At 44.4% G+C, this 14,292-nt stretch overlaps 1 protein-coding gene across 1 annotated transcript; it reads left to right on the forward strand.

Annotated features, from left to right (window-relative positions):
• The first annotated feature begins 907 nt into the window (after nucleotides 1-907).
• Nucleotides 908-11,265, forward strand: si:ch211-284e13.4 (insulin receptor substrate 1-B). The gene is made up of 3 exons (XM_052046957.1): nucleotides 908-1,594; nucleotides 3,108-6,110; nucleotides 8,297-11,265. The coding sequence occupies exons 1-3, from the start codon at nucleotides 1,246-1,248 to the stop codon at nucleotides 8,302-8,304; spliced, it is 3,360 nt and encodes a 1,119-aa protein (XP_051902917.1). The 5' UTR covers nucleotides 908-1,245; the 3' UTR covers nucleotides 8,305-11,265.
• Nucleotides 11,266-14,292: the final 3,027 nt, after the last annotated feature.

Consider the following 14,292-nt stretch of genomic DNA (forward strand, 5'->3'; position numbering starts at 1 on the left):
TCAACTAAAGCAAACCAGATAACACTTGGAAACCTGGATTACTTTCAAAACAAGAGCATTCAACTACTGCCTGAAGTGGATGGCGTTACATTAGGTTTAAAAGTGTTGAACTTGAAAAAAAAAACAACAACAACTAAAATTGGACCTGAAAATTAGCGTGATTATCTTGACATTTAAGAAATACAGGAATGCATGAAAATTTTCTGCACCTTCAGTTGAGTATGAGTGTGTCATACTTGAGGGCAACTCGACGGGAGCCAGGAGTGGACTAGCATCTCTCTAACTCGTCGCCATTTTAACGTTTTTTTTTCTTACCCCTGTGTGACTTGAACCATGACCCGCTGGTTCCGAAATTTACAGATTATCCACAGCAACACATCAACGTGCAGGAAGATTAATTTTACCCCACGTTTTTTAATATGATGTCTCCTTGTATTGATGGAATAAGAAAAAATATGGAGCGGATGATGAAGTGGATTATTTAAATACCAATTCCAATTGAACCAGGACATTTACTGGTTGATCCTTGGATCAAACTGAATTTAACTGTTTGAGCATCTTGTTAAAGCAGAGCAAGTTGTACAAAAAAACGAGGCGAAAAAAAGCATAACAGATGGACAAGTGCATTCAAAAGATTTTCAAAGGTTAAATTAAATGGATATGTAAAAGTGCATGTTACTTGCACCTGAAAAGTTCCTCCAAATTAAATTTGGTTAAGTGAAATTCATGATTCACTTTCGAAATATTTATTTTAGTTTACTAAACTGTCGCAACAAACCAGCCGTTCTACAAAATATACGACGACGCAATAATGAAGTCAACGAACCAGTCAATGCTACTTTTATTTTGGAAAACCAAGACAGGATGTCGTATCTAAATCCGCCGAACTTGAGCTATGTGTCTGCAGACTGTGGGCAACCTCAGTCAGACAGGTGGAGGAGAGGAGACGTCGCCGACGCCGCTCGCCTGAGGTGCACCTATCGCATTTTGGACTTGGATCGGGCAGGACCGGGCCGGACTGCGGAGGCCGCTATTCGGCTCCTCCTGCAGCCGCTGAACGGTGCTTGGAAAGCACGCTCCGGCTCGGTTCTCCATCCTAATCGTCGCGCACATGCTTGAACACTTCGGGGAGGACTCGGGCAGGAGGAGGTGGAGGCATGTAGTTGCAATAGATTAATTGACAAGGACCACGTGGACTTGTTCGTTTTTTGACATCGCGAGTGCTTTCCAAGTCAAGCGTGGGCCATGGAGAACCAAGGCGCCGAGTTGCAGAATTTCGAAGACGTGCAGAGAAGCGGCTACCTCCGCAAGCACAAATCAATGCACCGGCGCTTCTTCGTGCTGAGGACGGCCTCGGAGCGTGGTCCCGCTCGCTTGGAGTATTACGAGAACGAGAAGAAATTCCGCAGCAAATCTCCCGTGCCCAAGAAAGTGCTGAACCTGGAGACGTGCTTCAACATCAACAAGCGGGCGGATTCCAAGAACAAGCACCTGATCGTGCTCTACACGCGCAGCGAGAGCTTTGCCATCGCCGCGGAAAGCGAGGAGGTCCAAAACGAGTGGTACCAAGCCATGCTGGATCTCCAGTGCAATTGTAAGATGGCAAAAGTCGTTTGATTGATGTTTGCTTCTCCGTCTGTGTCTCCCCCGCATCGGCCCCCCATCCTGCCCTAGGCTGTTTTTGCTCCCCATCTGCCCGCATGGGCCATTGGATGAGCTCCATTTATGACCCACGTTATTCATATCGAGCTCCTAATCCGTGGACGAATTCAACGCGTCTAATTATTGAGATTTTTTTAAAAATCGCAATCAACTGGATCCAAGTGAGCTGCTGCGTTTATAGGGCGGTATGTGTGCCGTTTGTGCAATTTGGGGATTCACATATAAACGGGCAGCTGATTCCGTCGCGGCTAAATCTAACATGTGCTCATATTCCAAGTAAGGTGCAGCCTCATTTTTTTTGCGTGGTGCAGAAGGGCATATAGCAACCATCCACGGGATGCATCATATAGCGGCTAGCCTATCGCGGAGCACTCCCGCTCCAAGCCCGTGTTGTTGTTTTTCTGCACAGCCCCGAGAGCCCGCCCGCCTCTAATAACCTACATTTTTGCAGGAGGCGGCATTACCGTGCATCCATGCTCTTCGCGTAGCTAAATGTTAAAAATAAGAAAAAAAAATTAAAAAGGAGGGAGAAGGAAAAAAAAACATTTTTCTGCGCGGGTCTCCTCCTCATGTTGTTTACGTTTATGTGCCGATGCTGGGAGCAGAACTGCAATCCCAGTACCACAACCCCTCCTTTTCCCCTCTCTGTGCACCCGCTGACGGGCTTTCCCAGCTGCGTATGCACCATGCAGGATTACTGGGAGATGACTGACGGATGCTCAGAGTCCCATTTTGTTCAAAATGATGTCTCGGAGCTTTATGATAACGCCTTTGTTGAACGAATCTGTTTGATCTGCTTGAATTGATGGGATTCTGCACATGTTCCTTGGAACGAACCGATACTGTGGCTTGTAGTGGTTTCTTCACACATATTTAATAGATTTCATATTGCAGTTATACAAAGACATTGAACAGTGACTGTTGTGTGGCTGGAAAAATAACGGGGCTCTATTTACAGACAAGGTAGCATAATTGAACTAATTTCAGTTTTTTCATTTAACAATATGTTTATTGACATGATTGTAGTGGTGTATAACTGCACCGCTTAAGGTCTCTAATCATTTGGCCCTTTCATGTTTGCTGTACCGAGTACGATTTGTGAAATAGGGAACACAACGGACAAGCGCAGGTCAGCCTCACATTTGAGAGGGAATGGGTCAATTTGTGACGTTTGCATGTTCTCTGCAAGGGTCTATCTTTTTTCCCAAAGGTACAATGAACCCCCGCATATTTGCGTTTAGATGCGCGTGGCCTGGTCTCATGCCACGGATCGTTGGATGGGGACCACTGCCGTCGAGCATGAAGTGGAAGACTTTGTAGCATCAATACCTCATTTCTTTGATAATATCCTGCCACTATTTTTAGTGTTATCTAAATTTATTGCCATTCATCTTTCGGGAAAGGGCTCTTTCGTGTTCATTCATGTGCTCTCTTTTCATTTACAGGTAAATCTCCTGAAGATTATGGAAGTAGCGGAGAGTGTAGCTCCCCGTCTCCAATTCCAACTTTCAAGGAGGTGTGGCAGGTTAAAGTGTGGCCAAAGGGTCTTGGACATGCCAGGAACTTAGTAGGCATCTACCGCCTGTGCCTAACTGACAAGACGGTCAACTTTGTCAAGCTCAATTCTGACGTAGCCGCCGTCGTGCTGCAGCTGATGAATGTTCGCAGATGTGGCCATTCCGAGAACTTTTTCTTCATCGAGGTGGGTCGTTCAGCCATAACTGGACCCGGAGAGTTTTGGATGCAAGTGGATGATTCTGTGGTGGCTCAGAACATGCACGAGACCTTGCTGGAAGCCATGAAAGCGCTAAGCGAGGAGTTCCGTCAACGCAGCAAATCTCAGTCCGTGGGGACGTCGTGCGGCGGCGGGACCGCTTCGAACCCCATCAGTGTTCCGAGTCGCCGACATCATCCCAATCTGCCGCCCAGTCAAGTGGGCTTTACCAGGAGAGCCCGCACGGAGACCCCGGGCGGGAGCAGTACCAGCACCTCGCCCACATTGCGCCACGGATTTCCGCGGGCTCGAACGGCAAGCATCGGGGCCAGGTCGGAGGAGAGCGGAGCAAGTACCAGGTCAACATGGGCCAGCTCCAGCCCGAGTCTTAATGGATCCTGCTCGACTACACCAACGCTCAGGCCCAAGCCCACCAGGGCCCCCACCCCGGCAAAGATTACCCTCAGCCTGGCACGTTACACCCCTAACCCTGCTCCCTCTCCCGCTCCGAGTCTGTCCTCCAGCTCCGGCCACGGCTCCGAATGCGGTCTAGTGGGCGCAGCGGTGGGAGGCATGACGGTGTGCTCCTACCCCCGAGTGTCTCAGAGAGTTTCCGTTTCAGGTTCACCGAGCGACTATGGCTCCTCTGACGAATACGGTTCCAGTCCCGGCGAACACTCGCTGCTCATGCCCAGTATGGCCGCCCATCACGGGCACGGAGAAGGGCCCTCAAGCTACATAGTCATGGGTCAGCGAGAGGGCCTCCTTGGTTCCCGTCATCGCACCAAAGGCAGGCGCGTTCTTCGGCGCTCATCCAGTCGGGATTCTGAGGCGGAACGAAGATTACTAAGTAAGAGAGCTTCCCTGCCTTTGGCCACCCACGAACGACTGGCTCAACATCGAAAAGACGATGAGGAGGACGCGGAAGAATATGCCGTAATGTCACGGGGTGCTAAGGGAGAAGGCTCCGGAGGCTTGGCGGCGGGGTGCGGGCGAGGTGACGTGGCGGGGGAGAACCGAAAACGATTGGACAAAAAGAGGGAAGCGGATGCAAGCGGCTACATGTCGATGCTGCCCGGAGTCACGTCTCCGGCTGCAGACGACGAGTACATGGCCATGACGCCGAACAACAGCGTGTCACCGCCTCAGCACATGCGGCAGCCCAGCTCGGAGGGTTACATGGTCATGTCCCCAAACAGTAGCGTCTCGACAGAGTTGCTCGGACTGGGAATGTGGGATACCAGGGGGAGCATGGAGAGCCGGGTTGCCAGTGACTACATGAACCTCTCCCCCGTCAGTAGCCACTCTGCCTGTAGCACACCACCTTCCCACCCCGAACAGCACCAACTGCAACCAAAAATGTTGAATTCCTACTTCTCTTTGCCGCGAGCTTATCAGCATACCCTCTACAGTCGCTTTGAGGAGGATCTAAACAAAGAGGAATGCAAAAAGGACGGTAACGATAGCACTGGAATCGGTGGAGGAGTCGGGTACAATAAGAGAAACAAAATGGGAGTGGGCCCTGCCGGAGGCTTCCAACTCTCCATGTCTTCGTCTTCTTTCTCCTCGAGCTCAGCCAGCAGCGAAAGCCTGGAGGACAAGTCCGTATCAGCCGGCAAAGGGTTAAGTTTGTACAAGAGTGCAGGAACATGCACCAAGGATAGCCGTCACCTACAAAAACGCGGATCGAGCTGCAAGAGTCCAAAGCAACAAAGGAGGGGCCGCCCCCTCAGCATGTCTTCAGACATTACGAAAGCAAACACGTTGCCTCGGGTGAAAGAGAATCTGCCCCCGATGGCGGCTCACAACGTTGGCGAGTATGTCAGTATTGTTTTTAAGGAAGACAAGAAGTATAATGGCGGAAGATGCGCGGGGTCGGATCGAGCGCAACCCGTCATTCACGGAACCCTCCGGCCCTCGAACCAGCCCCTCCTCGCTCCCGACAATGCTGCTAACCTTCCTCGCAGCTTCTCGGCACCGTTGTCCACCTCTGCCGAGTATGTCAGCATGGATGTCGGGAAGTCACCCACACCGCTACGGTCAACATTCAGACCCCCGCAGGCCCCACCGGCTGTCGCCCCCAAGGGCCGACTTGAACGTGGCACGTGTTCTCCTCTGGCAGCAGAAGGAAACTCTCTCCATCGATCCAAAGGAAAGACGGCAGGAGACGCCCACAGTTCGTTCATTGACAACATTTCGGATCCCGGCCTTTCGGCGAGACCCGCCGCCCACTCGGGTCCGCCCGTATCCATAGGGGGGGAATCAGGGTTGGGGTTTTCTCCTGTCAAGACCTTCCAGTCTCCTGAGCATGGCAACAGGCTAGTCCGAGCCGATGCTCAGGCTCGGCGGGGCCACCACCCGGAAACCTTCAACTCGCCTCCATCCGCGCCCCGACACCCAGCCTCCGCTACCAACATCTTCCCAGAAGGCAGTCAACCGGCGGACCACCGGCACACTTTGGACTGCTCGCAGTGGAAAAGCGGTCAGGCAGCTGGTTTGTCTGACACGCCGCCTCCGCAAGCCCCCGCTGAACAAGGCCTTAACTATATTGACCTTGACTTGGCCATTAAGGAGAGCTCTCAAGCGGGAGCTGAGCGTTCCTCAGCCGCCTACAACATTGGCGCAGGCGCTCTGGGCAGTGGCGCGGGCTCCAGCCTCAATACGTACGCCAGTATTGACTTCTATAAGTCAGAGGAACTGAGAGCACACCAAATTGGCAGACAGGATGATCAAGGTAAGGGCTCAGTGGGCCAGGGGTTAATTGGGAGTGGAATAGTATTTATTTTGTAGTTTGAGGAACAATTTTAATCCCAGGCACAGTAAACCACCACCACTCACGGGCGATAGGGAACAAGCCCTGCTGCAAATAACGAAAGCCGGCGAGTAATAGACGCCGCCACCATATTGCCTGTAGATGATGCTATGAAATGGCAGCTAAATGAGAGCCCTCAACTCATTTCAACACACCGCCTTGGCACCAAGTTTTTGCGTTTTAACATGCCGCACTCGTCTTCCGTTTTCGTTTTTTGTACGTTGCAAGAAAGACCGTTTTCAAATATGAACGGCACTCAAGGGAGCACAGACTTTACCAAGAATACATACGCTTTGAACCAGATGACAAAGCCATTTTCTCCATTGAATCTCCTCCAATCTCAAAAATCGCAAGCTATTCGCTTCTAAAACACGCAGCTCGATGCCAACTGCAGACAAAACATGCGCGGCTCTCAGTCAGCTGCATACCTCCGAGCGCCTCGGCACTCAGCTGTGGGTTGCCTGCAAGGTCTCTTATTATGACAAGTGGGTGTCGAGTGAGAGTGCGGCCAATTGATGCGTCTGCTGCTGGTAATGAGCCTTTCACATAAATGGTGATAGACGGAGGGGAACACGGGCCAGGTATTTGTGTTTCTATGTGGGCGAGCTGTCGAGCGCACGGCAACCTCGAGGTCTCCCGCCATGCCACGCATGGCTCAAAGTCAGGCAATGGTTAATGGTTTTGATGCGTCGTCTAGTGCTTTGGAGATGAGTGGCTCCCCTCATGTCAAGAAAAAAAGAATTTACAGTAACATGACATCATCATCAGGTAAGCCTGTACAATATGATGAGATATTATGTAGGCATGTGTCATATTTTACAATAGCATTGCTCATTTGAGCATCATTTGAAGCGGCCATGGAGTGTTAATTACTTTAGAGAAAACCCGGCAACATCAAATATTCATCCGGAACACACGTGCGTCTTATTTAGTCAGATGATTTCCATTTGCATAATTGATTCATGTAATGCATATGTGTGATCATAATACTGTAATCGCCCACTTATTGTGACTGGGGGACGACGCGTTTATGCATTTAACATGAGGCGCGAGAAAAGCTTCTTGTAATATTCGGTCATTTGCTCCTATACATTTTGACATGCGTTGCTTTGACGATATGCTACGTGTTGTGTATGCGTGCCATAAGCCTGTTTGTACGGGATATGGCACGCGCAATGATCAGCGCCTCATCGTTCACGCAATGCTAATTCTGCTCAACAATGACATTGGGATGACTTCCAAGGGAAACGTTAAATGAAGATTATAATTGAATTCAGATGTTTGTTCACCCACCATGTGTTACTTTTACTCTTAGTCCAAAGAAAATACATTTTAGTGGAATAGGCATAGCTAGCTTGCTAACTGAACACCGTAGTGGCAGGGATAACATGGTGGGAGAGGGGCGACTTATGCCGGATGCCCAAGTGCGTCACTTGGTGCCATTTCAGCCACGAACCCCCCACACCCCCAATAAGAATCTGCGAAACTATGATCGAGAAAAACAGTTTAACACTATAATCGTCATAATTCATACAGATTAAATCTACTTCATTAGCAATTGAGAAAAAGAAAAAAAAACAAGGAAAAGATATCTTCTGTGAAACTTGTTCTTGTTCCACACCCTTATTTTCCTCTGAGGAGAGGAAAGGAGCAGCGAGTGGTCAGCCTGAGTCAAGTTGATGTATAGGCACTTTTATCCGTAAGTGTCCCCCGAGGTCCAAACTAGTTGCTTTATGAGGCTATTCTTTAATAAAGAGAGGCTCGTTTCGTCTCAGTGGATCACTTTGGGGCACATTCATGGCCACTGCAAGCTGATTATTGCCACGCTCATTTGTTTCCTTGATAGTATGAAGCTGATGCAATTGCATAATATGAACACATGCGTCACTGTGCTGCGGCCGTTATCATTAAAATCATTATAAAATGATCAGCACGCATCACTTGATGTTTACACAAGCAGCCACCAGATCAAATATTTTAACAAACTCTTTAAACAGCGTGATTAAGAATCGATAAAGTGAAAAGCAATATGATTTGTTGTTTGCAAAAAAAACCCCAAAAACGGCCCACTTTAAATTCCTGCCCGTTTTTGATTGTTTTCCTTCCAGATTGTTGATTTGTGCTCAAGTCTACGATGAGAGCTGCGCCATGCCCAACTGTTGCCGCAACACAACTGTACGCCGAGGCCAAAACACCGGAACGCTGGGAAACCATTCCTCATCCGTCTGCCGTGTTCTAACAACCAAACATGTGCCAAACACACACACTCACACACACACGCACACAGGGTAAGGAAACTATCTGTTTGTATTGCTTTCTCTGATCAGCTAACATGAACTTGATCAAGGATTAAGTGTGATGACGTGGGTTCACCGGACGGCTTTATGTCCATTTGACACGATTAAAGCACTATGACAGTCGGGCAAAGCCATAAAGTCGGTAAAAATGTCACACGTTCGGTTCGATTGCCTCCAAGATTGACATGATTGTGACTGGTCGCTAAGCAAATGTCATGAAATGTGATCATTCAAGGTTGAGGCGTGGCATCCATTTAGTTTATGGAGTCTGAGTGCGGCTTAAAGTCACAAAAGGCTTTGCTTGTGTCCAATGTGCAGCACCGTTTTCTGAAAACGTGAAATATAGTTTTCACACAAGAACACACTTTGTCATGTTTGTCAATTTTAATACATGCAGGAAACATGAAAGCCAGAATGCTTCTTTGGGAACTTTATTGAGCTATAACCCTCGCAGCCATTTGTCCTCACTGATTAGACAATTCAGAGCACTAATAGAACAAACGCCTGATGAGTGACCCCCCCGCCCTCCCACCCCCCATTACTGTACAGTGGTGCCTCTACTTACAAATGTCCCTTCATACAAAATTTTCAAATTACGAAACGCGTCAACAGGAAAATATTGCCTCTTGTTACGAAAGAAATGTCCAAATACGAAAGGTAAAAATACAGTCAGGGCTGCTACTCGCAGCTCCGAGTTTCCTGAACGCAACATACGTATAGATGCTCTGCCATTGGCTGTTACCGATCATCTTCCTCGCATCCCATTGGCTAAGAGGGAGATCTAAGGTATGAGTCTATTTGTGTAGATAGATCTGTGTCTGTGCAGCGTCCTCGTCATTCGCCCCTCCGGCCATGAGGCGTTCCGATAGTTTTACGTAAATGTGAATCATCCAGAAAAAGTGTTCATCAAGTTGGACGATGCCTGACTATGCCGATGTTTGCCTTTCGAAGGATTGTTAAAACCCAACAAAAGCAAGCTTCCTAGGATCAGTACTCAACAAAACCCTAGGCAAAAACTACTTCTGAGAGAGAACACGAACTAAAGAGGGCAAAAAAAACCCTGATGAGGATGCAGTTAAATGACCATCATTTTTATTCTTTATTCTTTGTTTTTTACATTAAAGACAACTCTCATTTATTGTGCAATAATCTAATTGTAACACTTATTTGTTACATATTTTGATGAATTTTTATGCTTTAGAAAACATTAATGTCTGAATTTTGGTTGGGCGTGGAACGAATTCGGGCATTCACATAGAAAACGCGTCTCTACTTACAAAATGTTCCAGTTCAGAAATTTCTTCTGGAACCAATTCATTTCGTAAGTAGAGGTCCCACCGTATTACATTTCTGCATTCAACATCTGCACTAGCTGACGACAGCATGCTCCTATGCTCCTGAAATGTCATTCAGTAGGGGTGGGGGGACCTCACTGTAGCCACTCATTTGACTAGTGTACCCTACACAGTCTACTAGTGAGGACAAAGAGCTTACAGGTACGCAGAGCACACACTAGTAAACAGACAATTCGGTGCACTAGTAGGATATGGGATAAATAAACGCTCCTACAACTTTTCTTTTGTGTGTACCTGGCGACAGGCATTATAAGACCACATTCAAGGTTTGTGGTTGTTTTATGGCTCGTATTGTATTAGGAACTGGTACTCGATATTATCAGGACTCAACTCAACTCAACTGTATTTAGAGAGCACTTTCAAACAGCCATCGCTGCATACAAAGTGCTGTACATGGAGCAATTTAACATATACAATAAACAGTAAAACAAATTGGTAATAAAGACGGTAGAAAGCAAAGATTTAGTAGTATTTCAGTGGTAAGAACCCACGACTGGCACTGTGGCACACAATTCCACCTGATTCTTACACAACCTCTGATGTGATTCAATTAACCATCTCCTGTCAAGTCTTCACCACAAGATGTATTATTGCCAGTCGCCAAAGCTTTTAATGCTGTGTGCATCCTGGTACAAACAGTGCATAACAATTGGCAAATTTGCATAACATTCGTCTGCAGCCGCATTGTCGGTCAGCGTGTCTTCAGTATAACGTAAAGAACCTCACACAAACGGGACTTTACGGTGGTTCAAAAATGTTGCCTTCGGTCAAAAAAAAAAAAAAAAAAAGATAAACAAGAATAATACTGTACAGTTAAATACATTACAAGAAAAAACTTTTTTAGGTTCCTTTTTGAACATTATTATGTTATGGTCGAACCCACGTGTAGCACAATTCCCACTGGAAGTGTGTCGATTATTATAACTGTTTTTTTTTTTTTTAAATATATGTGTATATTGTACGACGGTTCATGCCAGTATACAAGCAAACAGCATTTAAAACACCACAGCTTGTTTTTCTTCATTCGCCAAACAGTTTACACAACTATAATGTGACAACACATATTATTTAAAGATATACACGATACATACAGTATTTTGATGAATACTATTTAGCCTATAGATATCTATATACTCTTTTATAAAGTGCCTCTTTTTTGATTGTAGCTGTTTTACACAGGTAATCTTAAAATGGGTTGTGAAAATACAAAGAAAAAAATAGTCAACAAACACAATGATATCAGTAACTATTTGTTTTTTTTTTAAATGGCCTTACTTTTGATCTGAAACGCGCAAAGATTTTTGTTTGGGTGCCTAACAGTTTAAGCCACAATGTAAGCATCCCCTTGCTCTTGTTTGACTTTGTTAAGTTGAGGTTTGGCTCGACAAAGTGAAGCAAAAAAATAAAGAAATTAAAAAATAATAATCATAATAATCCAGAACCTGGGCTGCTATTTCATCCAAAAATAAGTTACTGGACAACATGAGGATTCTAAATTGTATACATTTCAATCATGAAACCTATTTTGATGACTTTCTGCATTATTTTTACCTGACAGCTGTTCTTCTCTTGTATATAAAATACTAACAAGGCAGGTTCATATTAGACTGCAAATGAAATGTATGTATTGATTTAGGCTTGTGGTGTATTTTGAACCTCAAAGCAAATATTGAGTGGAGGTCATTTGAACTCTTCAGAGCAGCTAAGTTGTTTACCTGGGCTAAAACACGACAAACACGCTTGTATGTGTTATTTTTCTATGTTTGGCTGTGGATTCAGTCCCCAAATGTGTCACTCTCGTGCTCCTATCTGTCTCAACTCAAACCCAAGATCGAGTCCGGCTTGCTCATAACCCGCTATTTGTATTATTTCTATTCTGCGATGCTGCCTGTTGGATTGCCAAATTGCCAAACAATCAAAAATGCAGTGTAAACAAAAGGATTTCTAAACAATTTTAAATCTGATTTCAAATGAAGAATTCTTTCATTAAAGTGCTACGGGGCCAAAAAAAAAGTTTTTAATTTTTCAATGAAACATTTCTAAAGAGTGTTTGTTTTTTTTTTTTAAATAAAGTTCCACGTGTGTTTCTGACTGGTTGCATACCATTCCCAGTGCCACTCAAGTCTGGTTTGGTCCTGTTGCAGCTTAAGGGAAACATTAAACACAATGTACTATAAATCGGAATAGATTGCATCTGTATGGTTGAAAACAAACGTCAGTCCACAATGATGGCTCCAGAAATAATGATGACCAAAGTCAGCATGTTTCTGGTTGTGTGTATACAGGGTACAAAGGAAGAAGGCTTTCTCTGTGTATTTTTCACACTGGTAGCTTTTCCCACATTTAGAATCACAATTGAAAAAAAATATATATATATACATATCCCCTCAAGCTTATAATTTAAACCATTGCCAAATGTTCATTTTTATTTGTTGAGTGAGTATACGCTGACTGGAAATTACATACCCGGAAAAAAAAATGCCAAATGATGTTAAGAAGTTGTGTTATCGAGATTTATTTTTCTAAATATTCACCATTGTTGTCTCTTTACATGACAGTTTGACGCCTGTCACTTCCCAAAAAAAAAGACATAAAAAGTCTATACACATTCATGCTATGATTTTGTTATGTATATACATATTTTAAAAAATGAAACCATGATACTCTACAGCAAAACCCTTTCCCACCAATAATGTGACCTATAACTAGTAAACTTGATTGAAAAAATGAAAATCTTTTCAACAGGGGACCTGCCTGACCTTTTGACTCACCTGCCGTCAAAATGAGAATAGCCCACCACTGCCGATAAATTTGTGCTTCAAAATGGCAACTTCACTGCCTTACATTTAAGAGCATAATTGAACTAACTAGTTAACTTGGTTGAAATGGTCCTTTATAATCTATTTGTTATTCCTTCAGTGCGAGTCTCCTAATTAGGGATTACGGAACCACTCTTGTACCTCGTAATCTCGAGCCCATGGAGACAAAACAGATTGGTAGGTTAAACCCCTTACAGTCTAAGAGCACTGCAGGGCATCGACAGATATGCGGAAATGATCAACAAAATCTCTTCAGTGTAAAATTGCTTCTGAGTGAAGGGCGAGAATCTAAATGTGGGAAACGATACCGTATGTACAATCAAGATAGCATCTGTAATTACAATTGAAAGAGCATTCTATGTATTTTAAAGTTATTGATTATACTTTGATATTGATGTACAAAGACTGAACGGTGAAAAAAAAAATTATGTGTATAGAGGAATTCGCTGGTGGGAGGTGGTGGGGGACAGTTGGGGTGTGTGGGCTTCATTCAATTCATGACAAATTGTTTCCAAACAGAATATTCATGATACTTGTCTGTGATGTAGACAACTTCAATGTTTTTTTTTTCTAAATATAAAAAGGCAAAGTGAGGAAAAAATATTTGTGACTCTTTTATTGGCCATGTGTTCAAAGTTAAGGTTGCAACATTTACATTTAGCGAGTGCAGACACAATGCTGGCTGGACTTTTTAAGGTATTAGCCAGACTATGTTTTGTAATCCCAGACTCCTCTGGTCTAACAGATGGTATTTTGGCAAGATCATAGTATGACAAATGTGCCTTTTACTCTATGTAGCATGTGCCACACATAGGGCTTGTCCGGTTTACTGTTAAACCAAACGCACAATTTAAAATGATACACATAAATACAACACATACTTTTGCCAATGCTAATGCTAGCTGTGGATGGGATATCCTATTGAAAGGGCTAACAGAAAATTAGCATGGTGTTCCGGCAGTGATATTCCTTCAAATAATGGATATTTTCACACAAACAGACAGGTTTAAAATAACAATAGTGACAGGTATATATTCTTCCTAATGTCTGAAAAATAAGTTACATTTGTAAAGTTCAATTGCAGCTTTCTCCTTGTACTCTTTATATATGTAAATGTACTGTATGCACTTAAAGCCACTAACACGTCAAACTTTTTATTGCTATTAAAATATACTTAGGTTTGGCATCACTTATTAATTGCGTTTATTAATCGCGATTTCAACATTAATCATCATGATTTTTTAAATAATTGCTAAATCATGACCGTGGCTGCTTTGTTAAATGAATAATGAATGTAAAACTCAGTATTTTTATCACATGTACAGCTATACTCTGATTTCAGATGGTTTGTTATAAGTCGTAAAAGTAAACGGTACTAGCAGCACACCTTCCAACTTTCAAGGAGATGAAACCACAAAGAGATCAATACAACTGCTGTGTATACACCATTATCATATCCATCTGCCACATCAATATTTTTGATGACATGACACCTGCACATTGACCCAAGGCAGGAACACTGCTTGGTTTGTTTGTATTGTAGCCCTTGTTGTACTCTTGATCATTGCAGCCGAATGCTGTGTTTGCACATTTTTATGGGAAATGAGTAGAGTTGAACTTTGCTCTGTAATAG

Source organism: Hippocampus zosterae, chromosome 16 (assembly GCF_025434085.1).
Source record: "Hippocampus zosterae strain Florida chromosome 16, ASM2543408v3, whole genome shotgun sequence".
Lineage (NCBI taxonomy): Eukaryota > Metazoa > Chordata > Actinopteri > Syngnathiformes > Syngnathidae > Hippocampus > Hippocampus zosterae.

Bases quoted from the DNA above. Each gene is read 5' to 3' on its own strand.
- si:ch211-284e13.4 (XM_052046957.1), top strand. From the start codon at position 1,246: ATGGAGAACCAAGGCGCCGAGTTGCAGAATTTCGAAGACGTGCAGAGA. The intron at 1,595-3,107 runs GTAAGATGGCAA...TTTCATTTACAG, and splicing joins GCTGGATCTCCAGTGCAATT to GTAAATCTCCTGAAGATTAT.